General features: G+C 48.8%; 1 protein-coding gene across 5 annotated transcripts in view; it reads left to right on the forward strand.

The window, feature by feature from the left end:
* Positions 1-23,827, forward strand: part of TENM4 (teneurin transmembrane protein 4) — a 792,728-nt gene that overhangs the window by 423,327 nt on the left and 345,574 nt on the right. For all 5 annotated transcript variants that reach the window (XM_060235003.1, XM_060235004.1, XM_060235005.1 and 2 more), the window contains one exon: positions 13,707-13,959. In XM_060235003.1, the coding sequence (XP_060090986.1) occupies positions 13,707-13,959 (253 nt within the window). The remainder of the gene's footprint in view (positions 1-13,706; positions 13,960-23,827) is intronic.

Consider the following 23,827-nt stretch of genomic DNA (forward strand, 5'->3'; position numbering starts at 1 on the left):
AATACTCCCTCTAAACCAGGTGTGGCCAAACTGGCTTAACGTAAGAGCCACATAGAATAAACATCAGATGTCTGAAAGCCACAAGGCATGGACATCGGATGTTTGAGAACTACAAGAAAGGAAGGCAGGCAAATAGATGGGGGAGGGAGGGAGAGGTGGAAAGAAAGCAACTTTAACTTTAAAGGCACTGTCCAAGCCAGCCAATGAGGTGGTGGTGGGAGCTTTGAGAGCCACGCAATAGGTGTGAAGAAGCCACAGTTAAGATAATGTTAATTTTTAGTGAAGATTCTATAATTGTTAATTTTACCTTTAGATTGTTTTTTATATATTTTAAATACCGGCGGAGGTCATGAATTAGAGGTGAGGGCAGGGGGAGGAAATTTTGTAATGTATTGGCTGATTATTTTTGGTGTTTGATAGAGGTATATTTCTCAATATATTGCAAAAATAATAAAAAACTGATTTACACAAAAAGAAGCCACAGTTTGGCTACCCCTGCTCTAAACTGTGGAGTCTTGGGAGCAAAAATTCTACTTCATGAGCTACAGGCATTAAGTTGTGAGCTACTGCATCAATTAGTTTGCTCTGGGGCCATTTTTCCTGAGGTAAGACATAAATGTGTGAGCCGGAGGCTAAAAACCTCAGCTTAGAGGGAACACTGATCCAGGTGCAGGTTATTGCTATAGTACAACAGTAGTACAATATCCAACAAATGTGGGGATGCAGCCAACAGTGGATGCGGGAGAGGGGTCGTGGCTCAGTAGTAGAGAATCTGTTTGGCTCAGTGGTAGAACCTCTGCTTGGCATGCCGAAGGTCCCAAGTTCAATCTCCAGTTGAAAGGACCAGGCAGTAGGTGATGGGGAGAACCTCTGCCTGAGACCTTGGAGAGCCATGGAGAAGGGCCAAAGCTTAGTGGTAGAGCATCTGCTTGGAGTGCAGAAGTTCCCAGGTTGAACCTCCAGCATCTCCAGTTGAAAGGACCAGGCAGTAGGTGATGGGGAGAACCTCTGCCTGAGAGCTTGGAGAGCGATGGAGAAGGGCCAAAGCTTAGTGGTAGAGCATCTGCTTGGAGTGCAGAAGTTCCCAGGTTGAACCTCCAGCATCTCCAGTTGAAAGGACCAGACAGTAGGTGATGCGGAAAATCTCTGCCTGAGACCCTGGAGAGCCATGGAGAAGGGCCAAAGCTTAGTGGTAGAGCATCTGCTTGGAGTGCAGAAGTTTCCAGGTTCAACCTCCAGCATCTCCAGTTGAAAGGACCAGGCAGTAGGTGATGGGGAAAACCTCTACCTGAGACCCTGTGGCTAATAGCAACTGATGGGCCTCTGCTCCATATGTTTATCCAATCACCAATCAGATCTATTTCCTGACACTGTATGTCAAAAAAAGTGTTTCCAGTGGAAAGTATAGCGGGATGTGAAAGCCACAAGCATGTGAGTAAATGAGGTTTGCCGAAATATTTTTTTTTGTCTGCTTTTCCTCCGCCCCCGTCAAGGGAGGCTCCCCGCAGATCTTTCCTGTATTCAGGGATGGAATTCTAGCAGGAGCTCCTTTGCATATTCGGCCACACGCCCCTGATGTAGCCAATCCTCCAAGAGCTTACAGGGCTCTTTTTTGTAAGCTCTTGGAGGATTGGCTACATCAGGGGCGTGTGGCCTAATATGCAAAGGAGCTCCTGCTAGAATTCCAGCCCTGCCTGTATTTGAAAACTTGGGCAGAAAAAATACATAGAGGAGAGAGTCGGTGTTCTTCAGACAAGCCCCTAAAGTTTGCAGTGGCTGTGCCGTGAAATTAGTTCTTGTTGTAAAGTAAGGAATGGAAAGCGGATGGCTGACATAAAAAGTAGACTCCCCGGGTTGATTCATTTCTTTAATGGAGACATAAGTCAGCTGTTAATCTGATTTCCTGTATAATTCAGAAGAGTGCCGTTTTGTGGAGTAACATCAGGAAAAATTAATACGGTGCAAATGTCTCCCTACTGCAAAAAAAAAAAAAGTATTTCCTTATGCTATAATTATTGCTCAGAATGGAGAAAAAAGAGAGAGTGTGTGAGTTTTGCTCAGCTGTCTCTTCAGGAAGGGTTTCAGGGGTGTCAAACTCATTTCTTATGAGGGCCGGATCTGACATAAATGGGACCTTGTTAGGCCCGGCCGTGTGTGTCATAAAATGTCATGCCTGGTATTGGAGATATAAACTTTATAAAGGACACACGCAAACACAATTAAAGATTTAAAAATGAAGGATCCTAGAGGGCACAGTGAGATTGGTGAGTGCCCGTTTGAGGTGTATGTGGTTTTCTATGTTCTAACTGTATGTATTTCTTCATTGCCAGTTTGGAGCCAGTTTGGTGTGGTGGTTAAGTGCACAGACTCTTATCTGGGAGAACCGGGTTTGATTCCCCACTCCTCCACCTGCAGCTGCTGGAATGGTCTTGGGTCAGCCATAGCTCTTGCAAGAGTTGTCCTTGAAATGGGAACTGCTGTGAGAGCCCTCTCAGCCCCACCTTCCTCACAGGGTGTCTGTTGTGGAGGAGGAAGATAAATAAATAAATCTCAATAAATGTGTTCTTATTGTGAAGAGCTGTCTGAGCCCACTTTATAACAGGGAGAGGCGTCGGCAGAGTACGCTGCCCATAGAATCCACCCTCTCCAACAGCTGCTTTCTCCCAGGGAACTGAGCTCTGTAGTCTGGAAGAGAATTGTTATTCCAGTAGTTCTCCAGCCGCCACTGAGAACCTCCATTGAGATATGTCGCTAGAGTAGCATGGAAATCGGGATCCATTTTTCAGCTATGTACTGCAGGCAAGCTCTCTGCTCATGACCTGAGTTCAATCCCAGCGGAAGCTGGATTCAGGTAGCCGGCTCAAGGTTGACTCAGCCTTCCATCCTTCCATGGTCCGTAAAATGAGTACCCAGCTTGCTGGGGGCAGGACCGGATCAACATGTTTTTTTGAGGGGGGGGGCAAAATTAAAAAAAATGGCGCCCCCTGATGGGCCCATTCTACCTTATGGCCCGTTGAATAGAATGGACTCTATACCCAATTTGGTGCCTCCCCTCCAGTAGCACCCCAGGGCAAGCACCCCCCCCCCCCCTCGCCCTCCCTAGATCCAGCCGTGGCTGGGGGAAAGTGTCGGTGACTGGGGAAGGCAATGGCAAAACCACCCTGTAAAAAGTTTGCCATGAAAACGTTGTGATGCGACGTCACCCCAGATTTGGAAACGGCTGGTGCTTGCACAGGGGACTTCCTTTGCCTTGAACTGATGAAGAATTGTTTAAAAACATCTTGTGTACCTGGGAAGGATGTATCAGCTGTAGAAATTTCTCTGGGATGGCCTTTGCCTTCTCTTTGGACTTTTGGAGGTCTTTTGGACACTGTTGTATGAAGGAGCACAGAGGAGTCTCTCGTTGGATTAATGTGTACTACTGAAGAATGTTTCTTGAATTATTTCTTACAGCTTGTATCTGAATTGAGACCACCAATTCTGTTTCATGAATTGTATTTACCAGGGGTGGAATTCTAGCAGGAGCGCCTTTGCATATTAGGCCACACACCCCTGAGGTAGCCAATCCTCCAAGAGCTTATAAGGCTCTTTTTTTGGTAAGCTCTTGGAGGATTGGCTACATCAGGGGGGGTGCGGCCTAATATGCAAAGGCGCTCCTGCTAGAATTGCACCCCTGGTATTTACTATGATTACGTTTCAATCGACTGATATCTACTGGTAACTTGTGAACTTTTGAGATTTTTTTTATGGTCTTCCCTTGCATTTTTTCTTCTTGGCATATTTCATACGCTTGGGGGATCCCTATTGTTTGGCCCCCACCTGTAGGCTGAGCAAATATAAGAACAAAACACTGTATAATTTGCTTACACCAGGGTGTTGTAAAATTATCTATTACACACTTAAACACGTATGCATGCAGAAGCATCATAGTTCTCAAGCCATAGTTCGCTTCTTAGACTCCTCTTCAATCAACAAAAGTCCATAAATGACTCTAGTCAATTTCCAGTAGTGATTTCTCTAGCGCTTGTGCGTACAGTGGTGATGACACGCCTCCCGGGTTTAATATAGCATGTTTCAAGAGGCTCTCCCTTCTTCAAATTGGGAACCACTGCTCAAAAATTTCAATCGTGTAAGTAATGCTGGCAGTCTAGACAACCTTTACAGTGCAAGGGGTGCCAAACATGCAGTTCGCGGGCCGAATCAGGCCCCTGGAGGGCTCCTATCAGGCCCTTGAGCAACTGGCTGTCATCTGCGTCTCCCTATATCTTGCTTCCTTCTGCATCACAGCTTGCTTTGCAAAGCTTGTTCACTTGCACAGGAGCTACAGAGCAAAACCTCAGTTTTCTCTATTAGCTGAGGCTCCTCCCTTGAGAGGAAGGGGGGAGGAATAGCTTGCTTTGCTAGGCTCTCTCAATTGCACAGCAGAGCTACTGAGTGAAGCTTCTCTTTCTTCTTGGCCAATTCCGTAGGGCGTGCAAAACTGCCCTCTTCCGGCTAGCCTTCGAAGATGGAGCTTGGAATAAACATCACGCCATCGTTAATATAACTGAGATAGTAGCACTATTAGATTATATTTTTAGACAGTTTTTAGATTATTTAAATACTTAATTGTTAACTTTATTGAATTGTATAATCTTGTTTTATTGTTTTAATATGGCTTTTGCCATGTTCTGTAAGCCGCCCTGAGCCTGCCTCGGCGGGGAGGGCGGGCTATAAATAAAATTTATTATTATTATTATTATTATTATTATTATTATTGGCTGAGACTCCTCCCTCCCCCCCCAGTCCCCTGGATAAGAAAGGAAAGAGCCAGAGCTTCCTTTGCCCAGTTCCCTGGATCCCATGGGAGAAATACAAAGAAAGCACCTTTAAGACCAAGGAGTTCTAACGTTTTAAGCATGCTTTAAGTTGTTTAAAATAGGGATGCCCTGGTTTGGAGTCCCTTCCCCACTTCAGGGTTATCAGAAAGCGGGTATGGGGAGGGAGGGGTCTGCTGGACACTCCATTATACCTTTGCGCTGTGGTTTATTGTGTTGTTAGTTCCCCACCTGAAGATTGGCATCTCTTGAAAGGATTGTGCTCTTTGTGGCCGCCGGCAGTTGTAGAAATCAGAATGCGTATCCTTTCATCACACCCCCTCCAGCCTAGAAATAGCAGCTCTCCAGCAGCCCTGGCCCCACTCAATGCACAGCAGCCAAGAAGGTCTGAGCGCCTGCTCCGGCTGCAACGCCACTGAGGATGTTCTCCGCAGCTGAGAACGAAACATCTGGAAGGAAAACTTTCTCCAGTAGAACACGGCACTTGAGCCCGAAAGATTCTACAAACCCGTATCCAGATAGATGGCTGTTCTGATCCACCAGAGGTGTTCTTCTGTCCTTCAAAAACTATAAATCACTCATCTTGATATTAGTATTCCAGCGTATTTGCGTTTTAAAATAGTGCAGGGGTGGCCAATGGTAGCTCTCCAGATGTTTTTTTTTTGCCTACAACTCCCATCAGCCCCAGCCATTGGCCATGCTGGCTGGGGCTGATGGGAGTTGTAGGCAAAAAACATCTGGAGAGCTACCGTTGGCCACCCCTGAAATAGTGTATCAGAATAATGTTTTTTTGTATTGTCATACTCATATAGAGATACTGGCTGTTTATCTGATTACATATACTAACCCATCTTCCACTATATTTTAATGTATTCTTTTTTTCTAATGGTAAACTAGAATTATGTTTATATGTGTGTTGCATGTTTAAATCAAACCTCTGAGAAACCTGTGTGCCCTCGTTTTAACCCAGAGCCGCCCTGAGCCACTTGTGGGAAGGGCGGGATACAAATCATAAATAAAATAAAAATAAATAAATTACAACAGACTCTCATTGATTGCACTTCACAACCAGGATACTTGATGGGTTTAGTACATGGACATCAATTACCCTTCTAGATAGATCCAAGTGGGAAGCTGTGTTGGTCTGAAGCAGTAGAACAAAATAGGAGTCAAGGGCACCTTTAAGACCGACAAAGTTTTATTCGGAATTCAGCACACTTCATCAGACAAGAAGAAGAAGAATTGCAGATTTATACCCTGCCCTTCTCTCTGAATCAGAGACTCAGAGTGGCTTACAATCTCCTATATCTCCTTCCCCCACAACAGACACCCTGTGAGGTGGGTGGGGCTGAGAGGGCTCTCGCAGCAGCTGCCCTTTCAAGGACAACCTCTGCCAGAGCTATGGCTAACCCAAGGCCATTCCAGCAGCTGCAAGTGGAGAAGTGGGGAATCACCCCCAGTTCTGCCAAATAAGAGTCCATGCACTTAACCACTACACCAAACTGGGAATCAGGTACAATGAGAAGAGCTACCCTTTGTTGTTGTTTCAGCCCAGTTAAGATAAACTAACAAACACCAGAGAGAGACCTGTGGCGCAGAGTGGTAAAGCTCCAGTACTGCAGTCTTAAGCTCTGGTCACAACCTGAATTCGATCCCGGCGGAAGCTGGGTTCAGGTAGCCGGCTTGAGGTTGACTCAGCCTTCCGTCCTTCCGAGGTCGGTACAATGAGTACCCAGCTTGCTGGGGGGGGGGGGGGGGAGAGCGTAGATGACTGGGGAAGGCAATGGCAAACCACCCCGTAAAAAGTCTGCCATGAGAACGTTGTGAAAGCAACATCACCCTAGAGTCAGAAACGACTGGTGCTTGCACAGGGGACTACCTTTACCTTTAACAAACACCAGACCCCAATTTGTGACTCTTTTAATCTGCTAAAAAAAATTTTCCATGACTCTGCGTACTGACTCACTGCCCACTTTCTCTATATTTAAGGACTGCTTGCCATTCCATACTGTTGTCTGATGAAGTGTGCTTCGGGCTCACGAAAGCTTCCATTCTGAATAAAACTTTGTTGGGTTTAAAGCTGTAGCTTGACTCTAAATTTGACTTTGGGCATTTTCCAAAAGCTGCACTCACCTAAAAGGCTTTGCATCACTCAAGATCTCATACCTTTTTTCGTCAAAGTTTCCTGTCAAAAACTTTTTGAGAGGCAGAGAGAAAAGTGCCAAGCTGAATAAAAAACCTCCGTAATCCTAGTTAGGATATATTACATTTAGTAATATCGAGGCATGACAAAGTAAACCAAGTGAATACGGATATAATCCAAAGACTTATGGGTGAAGGAGGTGGTGGGAAGAATGGTAAATGACTGTCAGGAAAGGAATGTTCGTTATGAATTTTTTTTAAAAAAAAAAAACACTGGCAGGAGTTGGATAAATATATGAGCCTTCATTTTAGTGGAGAAATTGGAGAGCAAATGTAAACATCGAGCAGAAATGACACTCTTTCCTCTTAATTCCGAAGGCGTTATTTGCTGTGGCACTTAGCAAGTAAAGATGAAAATTGGAATTTACATAGAAGTTCTTCAGAAGCCGAGTCTGTCTTGTGTGCTTCTTGTAAGAAGGGACGGGTCGTAAGGGGGGGACTTTGTAGAAGGGCCCTTGTGAACGCATTCGTAATGCACTGCCTGTGCTTGTCCAGAGTTGTTGATGTAAATTTCAGTTACGTTTGAATGCAAGCAGGGGGCTTTTTTTTGTAACCGGAACTCCTTTGCATATTAGGCCACACCCCGCTGATGTAGCCAATCCTCCAAGAGCTTCCAGGGCTCCTAGTACAGGGTCTGCTGTAAGCTCCGGGAGGATTGGCTACATCAGGGGCTTCCGGCCTACTATGCAGAAGACATAATAATAATAATAATAATAATAATAATAATAATAATAATAATAATAATAATAATAATAATAATAATAATAATAAATTTTATTTGTATCCTGCCCTCCCCGCCTAGGCAGGCTCAGGGCAGCTAACAGAAAAAGCCCTGAATGCAAGAAACCTCAGCAGGCCATCTGTGTCTGTGTAATATTCCTAAGTGTGAAGGAAGAACAAACTGGAAGGAAAGAAGTAGCATGATTTCTAATCCTACGTTCGATTCCCCAAAACTCAGATTGTACCCCTGTGTTGTTGAGGTTTAGCTAAAAGGTAAAGTTAGTCCCCTGTGCAAGCACCAGTCGTTTTCGAATCTAGGGTGATGTTGCTTTCACGACGTTTTCACGGCAGACTTTTTACAGGGTGGTTTGCCATTGCCTTCCCCAGTCCTCTACACTTTCCCCCCGGCAAGCTGGGTACCAATTTGACCGACCACAGAAGGATGGAAGGCTGAGTCAACCTCGAGCCGGCTACCTGAACCAGCTTCCGCTGAGATCGAACTCAGGTCGTGAGCAGAGGGCTCCGACTGCAGTACTGCAGCTTTACCACTCTGTGCCACGGGGCTCTCCTTCAGTTTTAGCTGCAGCTAAAAATCCTCTGTTTCTGCCTCTGTCCATATTCAGATCCTTGCTTCATCCACCTGTCCCCTTTTGATGAATGTAACATTCCAGAGAGGTGTCCCGCCAGTTAGAAACAGTCAGGATTACATCTTTAGCAGCACTATCCTAGGCTGAGAGCAGATGGCCGGTTTGAAAAGAGCCGGCTGGACACAGAGTGCCCCGGAACTTCCGGAAGGCGCTTGGGAAAGGGGCGGGCTGTGGGCAACCAGGGAGTGTCTGGAACGCTCGTGCATCCGGTCAGCACAGTCAGACAACCTCTACCAGAGCTATGGCTGACCCAAGGCCATTCCAGCAGCTGCAAGTAGAGGAGTGGGGAATCAAACCCGGTTCTCCCAGAGAAGAGAGCTACGGCTGACCCAAGGCCATTCCAGCAGCTGCAAGTGAAGGAGTGGGGAATCAAACCCGGTTCTCCCAGATAAGAGAGCTCTGGCTGACCCAAGGCCATTCCAGCAGCTGCAAGTGAAGGAGTGGGGAATCAAACCCGGTTCTCCCAGATAAGAGAGCTCTGGCTGACCCAAGGCCATTCCAGCAGCTGCAAGTGGAGGAGTGGGGAATCAAACCCGGTTCTCCCAGATAAGAGAGCGATGGCTGACCCAAGGCCATTCCAGCAGCTGCAAGTGGAGGAGTGGGGAATCAAACCCGGTTCTCCCAGAGAAGAGAGCGATGGCTGACCCAAGGCCATTCCAGCAGCTGCAAGTGGAGGAGTGGGGAATCAAACCCGGTTCTCCCAGAGAAGAGAGCTCTGGCTGACCCAAGGCCATTCCAGCAGCTGCAAGTGGAGGAGTGGGGAATCAAACCCGGTTCTCCCAGATAAGAGAGCTCTGGCTGACTCAAGGCCATTCCAGCAGCTGCAAGTGGAGGAGTGGGGAATCAAACCCGGTTCTCCCAGATAAGAGAGCTATGGCTGACCCAAGGCCATTCCAGCAGCTGCAAGTGGAGGAGTGGGGAATCAAACCCAGTTCTCCCAGATAAGAGAGCTATGGCTGCCCCAAGGCCATTCCAGCAGGTGCAAGTGGAGGAGTGGGGAATCAAACCCGGTTCTCCCAGATAAGAGTCCTCACACTTAACCACTACACCAAACTGGCTTTGAAAGAAACCACTTTCAAAGTAGCGTCTTTTCAAGATGGCTTCCGGCAAGCCGGGGGCGGGATGGGGACAGGAGGCAGGTGTGTGCATGTGGATGTGCTTTTTTGGTCTGCCTGCCTCCTGTCCCCATCTGTTCTCAGCCCTAAGGACACTTTCCTGGGAGTAAGTCCTAGACCATAGTGTGCAATTCAGAGTAGACCTGCGTAAGAGAGAGCCAGTTTGGTGTAGTGGTTAAGTGTGCGGACTCTTCTGGGAGAACCAGGTTTGATTCCCCACTCCTCCACTTGCACCCGCTGGAATGGCTGTGGGTCAGCCATAACTCTGGCAGAGGTTGTCCTTGAAAGGGCAGCTGCTGGGGAGAGCACTCTCAGCCCCACCCACCTCACAGGGTGTCCGTTGTGGGGGAGGAAGAGAAAGGAGATTGGAGGCCACTCTGAGACTCTGTCCTTGAAAGGGGAGCTGCTGTGAGAGCCCTCTCCAGCCCCACCCACCACACAGGGTGTCCGTTGTCGGGGAGGAAGGGAAAGGAGATTGTGGGCCACTCTGAGACTCTGTCCTTAAAAGGGCAGCCGCTGTGAGAGCCCTCTCAGCCCCACCCACCTCTCAGGGTGTCTGTTGTGGGGGGAGGAGATATGGGAGATTGTAAGCCACTCTCTCTGATTCAGAGAGAAGGGCGGGGTATAAATCTGCAATTCTTCTTCTAATATTTGCCCTTTAAGCCTCTGATCATGCATGGGGTGCTAGGTATGTAAAACCCGTAGTGGAAAATCCCTTCATAATAAACTAGATAGCCAAATAATATTTGTAGGTCTGATCTTGAACATGGTCCCAGACTGCAGCAACAAACATCCGCCATGCACAAAAAGAAAGGGTATTTCTACAAGCTATGGAGAATCCATAGGTTTGCATAAGTTTCTAAAAGGGTGAGTGGAGGTAAAGTTTGTTTTTTAACTGCTCATGCAATGTCTTTGCAAACTTCAAGCATAAGAACATAAGAGAAGCCATGCTGGATCTGGCCTATGGCCCATCCAGGCCAACACTCTGTGTCACATAAGAACATAAGAGAAGCCATGTTGGAGCAGGCCAATGGCCCATCCAGTCCAACACTCCGTGTCACATAAGAACATAAGAGAAGCCATGTCGGATCAGGCCAATGGCCCATCCAGTCCAACACTCTGTGTCACATAAGAACATAAGAGGAGCCATGTTGGATCAGGCCAGTGGCCCATCCAGTCCAACACTCTGTGTCACATAAGAACATAAGAGAAGCCATGTTGGAGCAGGCCAATGGCCCATCCAGTCCAACACTCCGTGTCACATAAGAACATAAGAGAAGCCATGTTGGATCAGGCCAATGGCCCATCCAGTCCAACACTTTGTGCACGTAAGAACATAAGAGAAGCCATGTTGGATTAGGCCAGTGGCCCATCCAGTCCAACACTCCGTGTCACATAAGAACATAAGAGAAGCCATGTTGGATCAGGCCAGTGGCCCATCCAGTCCAACACTGTGTGTCACATAAGAACATCAGAGAAGCCATGTTGGATCAGGCCAATGGCCCATCCAGTCCAACATTCCGTGTCACATAAGAGCATAAGAGAAGCCATGTTGGATCAGGCCACTGGCCCATCCAGTCCAACACTCTGTGTCACACAGTGGCGAAAAAAACCCAGGTGCCATCCAGAGGTCCATCAGTGGGGCCAGGACGTTAGAAACCCTCCCACTGTACCCTCAAGCACCAAGAATACAGAGCATCACTGCCCCAGACACAGAGTTTCAACAATACGCTGTTGTTTGAATTGTAAGAGATGCCCTTCTGGATCAGACCAGTGGTCTGTCTAGTGCACTGTTATGTTTCACACAGTGGCCAACCAGCAGCTTCGGGGTCAGCAAAAAGGGCATGGAGGCCAAGGTCTCCCTCGGATGTGGCCTTGTGGCAGTGGCATTCAGAGGGATGTGGGGGTTTCCTGTAGACACCGTGGTTAGGATCCTTTGAGAGACCTCTCCTCCATGAATCTGTTCAATTCCATTTTTAAAGCCAGCTATGCTAGTGGTCCTAATTAGTGTTCCCTCTAAACCAGAGGTCCCCAGTCTTTTTTGGCACCAGGGACCGGTTTTTGTGGAAGACAATTTTTCTACGGTCGGGGATAGGGGTGGTGTGATGGTTTCAGGATGATACAATTGTGCACTTTATTTCTATTAGTTTGGTATAGGGGTTCAGTGTGCGGACTCGTATCTGGGAGAACCGGGTTTGCTTCCCCACTCCTCCACTTGCAGCTTAAACAATTAAATTGTGGGGAACCCAGCCAGTGACATTAGGACCAGTGTTCCCTCTAAGCTGCAGAGTCTTGTGAGCGGAAAGCCTACTTTGTGAGCTACCGCCGTTGAAGTTGTGAGCTACTACATAAATTATTGTGCTCCGGGGCCATTTCTCCTGAGCTAAGACAAAAATGTGTGAGCTGGAGGCTAAAAACCTGTGAGCTAGCTCACACTAACTCAGCTTAGAGCAGGGGTCCCGAACCCCCGGTCTGTGGACCAGTACCAGTCCGTGGCCTGTTAGCAACCGGGCCGTGAGTTGTATAATTATTTCATTATATATTACAATGTAAGCAGAAGACAACAGTGGATTTATATCCCACCCTCCACTCCAAATCTCAGGGTCTCATAGTGGCTCACAATCTCCTTTACCTTCCTCCCCCATAACTAACAGACGCCCTGTGAAGTAGGTGAGGCTGAGAGAGCTCTCCCAGAAGCTGCCCTTTTAAGGACAGAGCTATGGCTCACCTAAGGCCATTCCAGCAGCTGCAAGTGGAGGAGTGGGGAATAGGCTTGCCAATCCCCAGGTCCCAGCGGGGGTTCTTCCGCTTTCCCAGGCTGCTTCCCGCCCCCAGTCAGCTGGCCGGCGGGGGAAGCCCCGCCCCCAAAGCCACCATGTGACTTACCCCCTCCGGAGGCTCCAGTCTCCGCTTAGAAAGGCTTCCTCTTGGGATGGTGTCTGTGTTACTTTGAAGAAGTTGGCTGCAACTCGTGAGTAGGCTTTTGCTTTTGACATGTACTGGCTGCAACTTGTGACTCACTTCAGAGTCGCCAGAAATGGGGGGGCGGGGGGGGAGGAGAACGTCTGCTGAGCACTTCATTATGCCCTATGTGGAGATCGATTCTCATAGGGTATAATGGGGAATTGATCTGGAGGTTTCAGGGGCTCTAGGGAAGCTGTTTTTTGAGGTAGAGGCACTGAATTTTCAGTATAGTATCTAGTGCCTCTCCCCAAAGTACCCCCAAAACAATTGGACCAGGGGGTCTAATTCTATGAGCCCCAAAAGAAGGTGCCCCTATCCTTCATTATTTCCTATGGAAGGAAGACATTTAAAAAGATGTGCTGTCCCTTTAAATGTTATGGCCAGAACTCCCTTAGAATTCAATTATGCTTGTCACACCCTTGTTCCTGGCTCCGCCCCCAATGTCTCTTGGCTCCACCTCCAAAGTCTCCTGGCTCCACCCCCAAAGTCCCCAGATATTTCTTAAATTGGACTTTGCAACCCTAGTGGGGAATCAAACCCGGTTCTCCCAGATAAGAGTCCGCGCACTTAACCACTACACCAAATTGGCTCTAAACCCTCCCTCCCCATCTATTTTCCTTCTTTCCTTCCTTCCGGATTTGTTCAGTTGTTGCTAAATCCTGGGATGGAGTTTTACGACAGATATACTGAATTTTTTGTTCTGTCTCCTGCTCTTGAAATTATGTCAGTATATGGTAAAAAAGGGGCAAAAGGTAAAATAGGTGGCTTCTGTTAGCGACAACTGTTAATTGCTAAGTCCTAGAAACAAAAGAACACACCTCCCACTCATCACACTCTAATTAAGAGCTGGGGATTTGCAAACATAATGAAACTGAAGTATGTTCAGGGGGAAAAAAAATCAAAGAAGTGTGAACATAACAAGTCATGAAATACCAAAACCTTGGGTCGAGTTTTTAAACTACTCTTGAATGTTAAACTGATAGCAGGTGGTGATTATTCCTGTGGCTAGATCTCTGGAATGTTTTCTTCTCTCATATAATGTCTGTCATATCGGCTGTTTCGTCTCTGTGGTGTAACTTAATAATTAGAAATACAATTTTCAGAAATAACCCTTCTGAGACTGCCGGCGGTTTTCCCGTAGCCAGACCCTCAAAGCCTGTGCACTGTTTAACCGACGCGAGTCAGTTCCACCTCTGTCTCCTCCCGAAAGCTCACCAGTTGATATCTTTTTTCCCCCTCAGATCATCCGCCGAATCTTCAAAACCACTCAAGGCTCCGGACTCCCCCTCCTCCGCTCTCGCACACCCACACGCCAAACCAACATCATGCAGCCTCCATCAACTCCTTAAACCGAGGGAACTTCACCCCGCGCAGTAATCCTAGCCCCGCCCCCACGGACCACTCCCTTTCCGGAGAGCAACCAGCTGGTACCCAAGAGTCCACGCATGCTCAGGATAACTGGTTACTTAACAGTAACATCCCTCTCGAGACGAGGTAAGACCCATCTTGTTCTTGCTTCTCCTAAGTGTCTAGTCCTCATGGATGTGAACAATCACCTGGAAATTTGTCTAGGGACTCTGAGAGGATCCGGACAGGGTAGGGTTCTGCGTTGTTTGCGTCCTCTGTCTACCATGCTACTGACGATCTGACACCTTTCTTTTCCACCCCACCTTGCCTTCAGGACAAATGGAACTCCCTCCAAATTCAATATATGAAACAGCAGGGAGGGGGGTTTGTAGCAGAAACTCCTTTGCATATTAGGCCACACCTCCCTGTAGTAGCCAATTCTCTTAAGAGTTTACAGGGCTCTTAGTACAGGGCCTGCTGTAAGCTCCAGGAGGATTGGCTACATCAGGGGGTGTGGCCTAATATGCAAAGGAGCTTCTGCTAGAATTCCACCCCTGGGCCACACACCCCTGACGTAGCCAATCCTCCAAGTGCTTACAGGGCTCTTAGTACAGGGCCTGCTGTAAGCTCCAGGAGGATTGGCTACATCAGGTGGGTGTGGCCTAATATGCAAAGGAGTTCTTGCAACAACAACAAAATCCCTGTGAACCGGTCTTTCATGGAGGGAGACCTTTGGCCAAGCAAGCCTTTGGATCTAAGGTCTTGTACAACACTTGAGATGGTGTTTTAACAGGAGATGCTGGGGATGGAACTTGGGGGGCCTTCTGAATATAATAGAAGTGCTCTAGTTACGTGGCCCCCTGGCCAAGTTCACTTTGTACCTAGATCAAAGAGCAGAAGGCGGCAAAATGGACAATGAGAGCCAGTGGTTAAAACGCTGGACTAAGATTTGGGAAACCCAGGGCGTTTTTTTTGTAGCAGGAACTCCTTTGCATATTAGGCCACACCTCCCTGATGTAGCCAATCCTCCAAGAGCTTACTAGGCTCTTAGTACAGGGCCTACTGTAAGCTCCAGGAGGAGCTACACCAGAGGGTGTGTCCTATTATGCAGGGGTCGTTTTATAAAAAAATAGGTGGTCGAACTCATTAGCATATGTGCCGCCCCCCCCAGCCAAAAGCAACCCGATGCAAGAAAGGAGAGCCCCGGGCAAGCGTGGCCTGCTTGAGCTGGCTAGAGGTCCAGTCAGCCCAAGCAGGCCTTGCTCACCTGGGGCTCTCCTGGGCTGCCTCCCCCCAGGTCAAAAGGCCAGCAAGCCACCTGCCGCCTGAAATCACATAAGACGTGGAGAAAGGGTGGCGTGGGCTTCTCCAGGGGTTAACGAGGGCTGCTGGGACAGGGCAAAATCCCTGGTGGCTGGCTGGCTGCCCGCTCTCCTAATCCAGGGATTGTTATGCGGCTGCACCTACTACTCAGTGGACAAGGAGTGGGGAGGAAGAGGGGGAACCCTCAGAAAGGTTCAGGAGCTGCACTCCTGTGAGCTCCTGCTGAAGCTGAGGCTGCTAATATGCAAAAAGAGTTCCTGCTACAGCAAAAGGCCTGGGGAAACCCATGTTCAAATCCCTGCTCACGCCATGGAAGTTTGCTGGGTGACCTTGGCCTAGTGTTGCCAGGCTGTCTCACGGCTGCCAGCAGGGTCATAGATTTGACAGTTCCAGGTTGGGGGATTCTGGGGATTCGGGGTGGCGCCTGGGAAGACCGGGATCTCACAGGGGGTACAATGCCATGTAGTCCACCGTCTAAAGCAGCCATTTTCTCCAGGGGAACTGATTTCAGTGGAATGGAGATGAGCTGGAGGCTGGCATCCCTACCTTGGGCCGGTCACACACTTTCAGCCTAACCTACCTTGCAGGGTTGTTTTGAGGGTTGTTTGGGAGAGAGGGAGGGATGGCTCAGTGGCAGAGCATCTGCTTGGTAAGCAGGAGGTCCCAGGTTCAATCCCTGACACCTCCAACTAAAAATGGTCCAGGCAAGTAGGCTTGAAAAACCTCCACTTGAGACCCTGGAGAGCCGCTGCCAGTCTTAGTAGACAATACTGACTTTGATGGACCGAGGGTCTCTGATTCAGTAAAAGGCAGCTTCGTATGTTCATATGAAGATAAAATGAAGGAGAGGAGAATGACGCAAGCCACTTTTAGTTCCCACTGGGGTGCAAAGTGGGATATAAATAGATAAGGAAGTAAATAATACTTTCTAGGGATTGAAATGTGGGTTTCTTCGAATGCAGAATTTTCTAGGTTCTCCAATAACAAACATCCATGTTCCTTGTTAGGATGTACACGCATAAGGTCCTTGAAGGTGCACATGGTGCACATCTAGCCCTGAGAGCCGGTTTGGTGTAGTGATTAATTGGGCGGACTCTTCTCTGGGAGAACCGGGCTTGATCCCCCACTCCTTCGCATGCACCTGCTGCTGTGACCTTGAGTCAGCCCTAAGTTCTCTCAGAGCTGTTCTGCTCAAGAGCAGTTTCCGTCAGAGCTCTCTCAGCCTCATCTACCTCACAGGGTGTCTCTTGACATGGGGGGAGGGAAAAGAAATTGTAAGTCGCTCTGAGACTCCTTCGGGTAGTGAAGCGTGGGGTAAAAATCCTATCTCTTACTCTTCTTGTTCTTTACCTCCTCCTCCTTCTCTTCCTTCCACATGACAAATCCCCCCCCCGGGGGTGGAATTCTAACAGGAGCTCCTTTGCATATTAGGCCACACACCCCTAATATAGCCAATCCTCCTGGAGCTTACAAGGCTCTTTTTTGAAAGCTCTTGGAGGATTGGCTACATCGGTGGGATGTGGCCTAATATGCAAAGGAGCTCCTGCTAGAATTCCACCCCTGCCCCTCTTCCATTTATAACAAGCATTCCTTTACTGAAAATCATTCACGCAGAGGAACTGGCGTGCGGTACTGTGTTTTCAGGCAAATATATTGTCCCAGCTTTTTCAACATTTCCTGCCTTTTCACTTTAACGCCAAGAGCCAAAATGGGACAGTTTCATATGTCTGGGTGGCCGATTCAACCGAAGTCCCGTCTGCTACAGGCAGATAGCCACAACTCCTCATTTCTCCTGGACAGCCTGGCCGCATAGCTTGGAGCCTTGACGGTTAGAAGGTGCAAAAAGAAGTCTTTTCCCGCCAACCCCCTCATATTTGTCCACAGAAGCAAGTGCCAGTCAAGGCTGCTTCCTTGTCAAAGAATAACATCTTGTTTCTGTTTTGATTTTTAAAAAAAAAAAAAAACAGTGGGCACAACCCAGACGCTGTGAAGTGCGTTTGATTTCGATAGAAAAGAAGCTCTGTTACCCGATTGCAGTCAAAAGGATGTAAAGAGCTTTGCTGTGGCATTTTCCAGACGGCAGCCGCGTTCTGGGGTTTCGTAGGTGTCCCAGCGATCGGTGCAGCCATTTACACGCTCACACGTTTCCTGTTGGAGTCGGAGGACTTTGCGCTGTCTCCTCTCCCAGACTTGAGCGATGGCGCTGAAGAGTTTAGGCAGAGAGGTCAAGACACAGAGAGCATCCTTTCCTTTGAAGTAGAATGCTACACTTAGGGACAGTTTCCTCTGTTTCTGCTCTCGGACCGATTTCCCACTCACCTTATGCTGCCCTCACAATGTTCTTCTCTGCAGGGGTTCCGTCGGATTCCACGCTACCTGCCCTAGAGCTGCAACGAGCTTCGGCTTTTTCGCTCAGCAAACAGAAACTTCTACAAACCGGTTTCTGTTTGCCACGCGAAAGAGCCGAAGCTAGGCAGATAGCGTGGAATCCGATGGAACCCCCGCGGAGGAGAGCGGCATAAGACAAGTGGGAAATCGCTCTCTCTCTCACACACAAAAGAGGTGCATGTTGCTCTCATCTTGCACTGTGGAGGCCGGACATTCGTCCAGCATCCAGCACCATCTAGTTAGCTAGAACAGGTCGTCTGTCTCATACTTGCACTTTCCGGAATGCATGTCCTTTAATAAAATTTCCTTATTAGCTTTGGATCTGATTACTGGCTCGATGTAGCTTTGTAAGTCAGCTGCCACACCTGGTCCCAGCTTTGTTGCATTAAATCAGGGGTGGGGAACCTTTTTTCTGCCAAGGGCCGTATGGATATTTATAACAACATCCGTAGGCCGTAAAAAATTACCAGCTTAAAAAACAGTGCTCCGCCGAGGGAGAATGATTCAGGCCAGCAAAATTAAAGCAAATAATTGTTTTTCTACTTGAAGTCATGTGGGGAGAGCTTAATCTGGCGTGTGCACACACACACACACACTCTCACGGCCCACCACCCTAGACAAATGCATAGGTCCAGGGGTTTATTTGTAGAAAAAGCCCAGCAGGAGCTCAGTAGCATATTAGACCCCATCCCCTAATATTAGCATATTAGGTCACACACTCATTGGCAAAGAAGAGATACAAGGACTCCTTGAAGAAATATCTTGGTACTTATTGTATCAACCATCACCAGTGGTCTGACCTAGCCTCAGATCGCAAAGCATGGAGGCACACCATCCACCAGGCTGTCTCTTCCTTTGAGAACGCACGCATAGCTGGTCTTGAGGACAAAAGGAGATTGAGGAAGAATCGCACTGCTACAGCACCAACCCCAAATCAGACTTTTCCCTGCAGCCACTGTGGCCGGATCTGTCTGTCCCGCATTGGTCTTGTCAGCCACCAGCGAGCCTGCAGCAGACGTGGACTACTGCACCCTTCTTAAATCTTCGTTCGCGAAGTCAAGCCGAGAGAGAGACATTGGCATATTAGGCCACACCATCAAGTGCAAACAGAACTGTGACAGTGACTTTTCCAGGCCTTGCAGCAATTCTGGCCAGCCAGGGCCCCAGGGAGGCTGCCACACACTACATCTGGGCCCTGTGATCCCTGCCTGGCCCTGGGGAGGCTGCTGCACAGCGCGGCTGGGCCCTACGATCCTTGTTGGCCAGCCGGGCCCCAGGGAGGCTGCCACCTGGCTCGGTTCAGCCTAGCAATCCCCGAGGGCCACACCAAGTGACCTCAAGGGCATACGGCCCTCGGGATGGAGGTTCCCCACCCCTACATTACAGCCTTGAAATCACTCTGCGGCTTTTCTCGTGGTTCCCTGGCAGCCCCAAGTCCAGAAAATCCAACGTTTAGTGTAGTGGTTAAGTGCGTGGACTCCTGTCTGGAAGAACCAAGTTTGATTCCCCACTCCTCCACTTGCAGCTGCTGGAATGGCCTTGGGTCAGCCAGAGCTTTCATAGGAGTTGTCCTTGAAAGGGCAGCTGCTGGGAGAGCCCTCTCAGCCCCACCCACCTCTCAGGGTGTCTGTTGCGGGGGAAGGAGATTGTAAGCCGTTCTGTCTCTGATTCAGAGAGAAGGGTGGGATATAAATCTGCAATTCTTCTTCTTATTTTCTTCAGTTTCTTTCCCCCGTCAGAGTTCCATCTGTTCACATTCACATTGTGGACTGGTTTTCTGCTCCCCCTGTTTTTCTGTGCGTGCTCTGAAGCATTGCGATACTTCAGCACCCTCAAAGGGACAGAAATCTCCTGAGGGGTTCGTTCCTGCCCACTGTACCACACCTGAGAATCACACCTGGTGAACATGTCTCACCTCATATTGGTTGCCACTTCTCCTGCATTTGAGCGTTTCTCTCTTCTTGGCTTCCCCTCAAAAAAAAAAAATTTGAATTCCTTTTCCTGACTTGCATCAGGTACACAACACACAATGGCTTGTTTCCTTCAGTGGCATGTTTTCCGGCTAGCTGCACAGACTGCAAAATGTATTTGCAAACAGCGCCCAGGGACGTGCTAAAAATCATCTGCTCTTGAGAACGAATAGTAAGGAAGCCAAGGATTGGCTGCTGGTGCCAGGCCTCCCAATAGGTATGAACTTTTGTTTCAGTTTAGACGCCCTTCAGTGCCGAAATGTCAAAAGTCTGGCGTGCAACCCTTTGTGGGTGGTTTGGGTGGGAATCCATGAAGCAAACTACGCAAGGCTAACTTCTTGCGCTCCCCTTCCCCTACACCAAGGGTGGGGAACCTTTTTTCTGCCAAGGACCATATGGATATTTATAACATCACTCACGGGCCATGAAAAATTATCAACTTAAAAAACAGTGCTCCGCTACGGGAGAACGATTCAGGCCAGCAAAATTAATGCAAATAACTGTTTTTCTTTTTGAAGCCATGTGGGGAGAGCCTAATCTGGCACACACACACATATGGTCCACCACCCTAGGCAAATGCATAGGTCCAGGGCTTTTTTGTAGAACTCAGCATATTAGACCACATCCCCTAATATTAGCAAATTAGGACACACACTCATTAGCATCTGGGATAACCAAGAGCATCTGAGGCCACACCATCTGGGATAACCAAGTGCAAACTGAACTGTGACAGTAACTTTTCCAGGCCCTGCAGCAATGCTGGCCGGCCAGCCAGGCCCCTGGGAGGCTGCTGCACAGTACATCTGGGCCCTGTGATCCCTGCCTGGCCCTGGGGAGGTGGCTGGACCCCACGATCCTCGCTGGCCAGCCAGGCCCCAGGGAGGCTGCCACATGGCTCAGCAATCCCCGAGGGCCACACCAAGTGACCTCGAGGGCCGCATACGGCCCTCGAGATGGAGGTTCCCCGCTCCTGCCCTACACTGATAACTAGGGTTGCCAATCCCCAGGTGGGGGCAGGGGATCCCCTGGTTTGGAGGCCCTCCCCCCGCTTCAGGGTAATCAGAAAGCGGGGGGGGGGGGGAATGTCTGCTGGGAACTCATGATTCTTTAAGGAGGCTTGTTCCCGTAGAAAATAATGGAGAATTGATCAGCAGGTATCTGGGGCTCTGGGGGCCCTGTTTTTTGAGATGGAAGCACCAGATTTTCAGTATAGCATCCAATGACTCTCCCCAATATACTCCCTAAGTTTCAAAAAATTTGGACCAGCGGTTCCAATTCTATGAGCCCCCAAAGAAGGTGCGCCTATCCTTCGTTATTTCCTATGGAAGGAAGGCATTTAAAAGGTGTGCGGTCCCTTTCAATGTGATGGCCAGAACTCCCTTTGGAGTTCAATTATGCTTGTCACACCCTTGCTCCTGGCTCTACCCCAATGTCTCCTGGCTCCACCCCCAAAGTCCCCAGATATTTCATGAATTGGACTTGGCAACCCTACTGATAACATCACCGAGTCACATGGGGCACCCAATTCGACCCCCCACAAGGCTGACGCTCTAGGCAGCCGCCTAATTTGCCTAGTGCCAGGGCCAGCCCTGACTGAAGGTAAGCTGCAGATCCCGTTTTGTGGCTGGCTCTGCCTCCTGCAGTGGTCATGTAGAGGCGGCCATTTTGTAGCTGCACCTTCCACACTGTCAGAACTCCAGAGGTGGCTGCAGGCTCAAAACAGCATGGGGACCCGTGGTCTGAGTGGCATCAGTTTAACAGGTTTGTAGGTGGAAGTCTTTCACATTATCCGTTGCCCAACCTTTTAAATGAGAATGCCAGGGCTTGAACCTGGGACCCTTCTGCCTGCCAAGCAGACGGTTTATCACTGAAGAAGAAGAAGATATTGGATTTATATCCCGCCCTCCTCTCCGAAGAGTCTCAGAGCGGCTCACAATCTCCTTTACCTTCCTCCCCCACAACAGACACCCTGTGAGGTGGGTGGGGCTGAGAGGACTCTCACAGCAGCAGCCCTTTCAAGGACAACCTCTGCCAGAGCTATGGCTGACCCAAGGCCATGCTAGCAGCTGCAAGTGGAGGAGTGGGGAATCAAACCTGGTTCTCCCAGATAAGAGAGCTCTGGCTGACCCAAGGCCATTCCAGCAGGTGCAAGTGGAGGAGTGGGGAATCAAACCCGGTTCTCCCAGATAAGAGCCCACACACTTAACCACTACACCAAACTGGCTCTCACTAACCTACAGTTCCTCTTTAATTTCACTGAGGACTTGGGTTTTCCTTTTCTGTCTGTTTCTTATTTTAGTAGTAGCTTCTTAACTCCTTCCCATCACCTTTCCCCCTCCCCCCTTCTTCTCCATTTTCGGATGAACACAACAGGAAATTGTCCTGCAGTCGACTTCCACAGTCGGAAAAAAAATACCGTCTGCATTAACAGTAGCTTGTAAGGCTATTTTCTCCGTTTAAAAGGGGGAATGAGAAACATAAATTCAAAACGGGCTCACGCGCACGGACAGTCTTCGACGCCGTTTCTTTCCCCCTGAAGCGGGATAAATCAATATCCTATTTAAGAAACTGAAATCAGTCGATATATTGAAAAGATTTAGCCTCCCGGCTCTGCCAGTCGCAGCAAGTATAATTGTTGGTCTACAATGCGGGGGAACTTGATCTTGTTAAGATGTAATGGGCAAGATGTCGGCGGCTGCGTTTCGCTTGTTGTAAAATATTGCCTGGTAAGTTCAGAAACTGCACAAAGAACCCCATCAGTCAATTAGTATCGCTTTCCATTAGAGTCTCTCCCCACCCCCCTCTCTTTCCTCCTTCTGTCTTTGGATAATTGCATGTTACAGGTTAGTCTTTTTTGCTCCTGAGGAATTCCATCACTTTTAAAGGTGTTGTCAAGCAGAAAGTCACCAGAGACTTCTGCAAACCTACCCGGAATCTAAGGGCTCATCTTGGCGACTCCTTTGCAGGTTCAGGCATGCCGATACTCAGGGCTTTTTTGGTAGAAAAAGCCCAGCAGGGACTCATTTGCATATTAGGCCACACACCCCTGACATCATCATTGTTTTGCACAGGGCTTTTTGGTTGGAAAAGCCCAGCAGGGACTCATTTGCATATTAGGCCACACACCCCTGATGGCACCATTGCTCCACAAATGTCTTTTTTTGTAGGAAAGGCCCAGCAGGAACTCATTTGCATATTAGGCCACACCTCCTGATGCCAAGCCAGCCGGAACTGCATTCCTGTGCGTACCCGCTCAGAAAAAGCCTTGCCGATAGACATTTCTGATCCCCACCCCATGGGTCGTGTAGGAGAAGAAGATTTATATCCCATCCTATACTCTGAATCCCAGAGTCTCAGAGTGGTCACAATCTTCTTTATCTTCCCCCCACCCACAACAGACACCCTGTGAACTTGATGGGGCTGAGAGAGCTCCTCAGAACTCCTACGAAAGCTATGGCTGACCCAAGGCCATTCCAGCAGCTGCAAGTGGAGGAGTGGGGAATCAAACCCGGTTCTCCCAGATAAGAGTCCACACACTTCACCACTGCACCAAACTGGCTCTCTGAGAAGTGGAAAGAGTTGATCGCCAGGGAGGAAATGATCAGCCTTGACCATTTTTGCTCTACTCCCCATGTATTTTAATTCCCCTTCCTTTTGGGGGGACCTCAGGATTAGGGTGTATGGCCCATGGACACTCATTGAGTTTTGGGACCGGGCTGGTATCTGAACTAGCCTCCCCCACCATTCTAGTCTGACACCAACCACTGTACCACACCGGCTTCACAGTTCTTTCGTCCTCTGCTCCCTGCAGCTTCCCAGGTGATTGGTTTGGGCGTTTGCACTGAGCCCCTTACCTAGATGGCCCAAGCTGGCTCAGTCTCATCAGATCTCGGAAGCTAAGCGGGGCTGATCCTGAGAGGCCACCAAGAAAGTCCAGGGTTACTATGCGGAGATAGGCAATGTTATAGAATCATAGAGTTGGAAAGGACCTCCGTGACCATCCGGTCCAACCCCCTGCACAGTGCAGGAGACCCACAAACGTCTCCCCCCCCCCATCACCCGTGAACCCTGTTCCATGCCCAGAAGATGGCAAAAAACCTCCAGGATCCCTGGCCAAACTGAACTGGAGAAAAAAATGCTTCCTCACCCCAAGGCCTCTGTTTAAAAACCTCCAAATAAGGAGAGCCCGTCACTCTCAAAACCACTCTGTCATCTCTTCAGTCATGCGTCCAACCACTTCTGTTCATCTCTTGCCCAAGGAGTCGCTCTAATTTTGCAGCGACTTGACAGCGTTTTCCACCACACCACCGCAGAGACTGTGCAAGAATTCCTGT

The sequence above is a fragment of the Heteronotia binoei genome, chromosome 3 (assembly GCF_032191835.1).
Source record: "Heteronotia binoei isolate CCM8104 ecotype False Entrance Well chromosome 3, APGP_CSIRO_Hbin_v1, whole genome shotgun sequence".
In the NCBI taxonomy this organism is placed as follows: domain Eukaryota; kingdom Metazoa; phylum Chordata; class Lepidosauria; order Squamata; family Gekkonidae; genus Heteronotia; species Heteronotia binoei.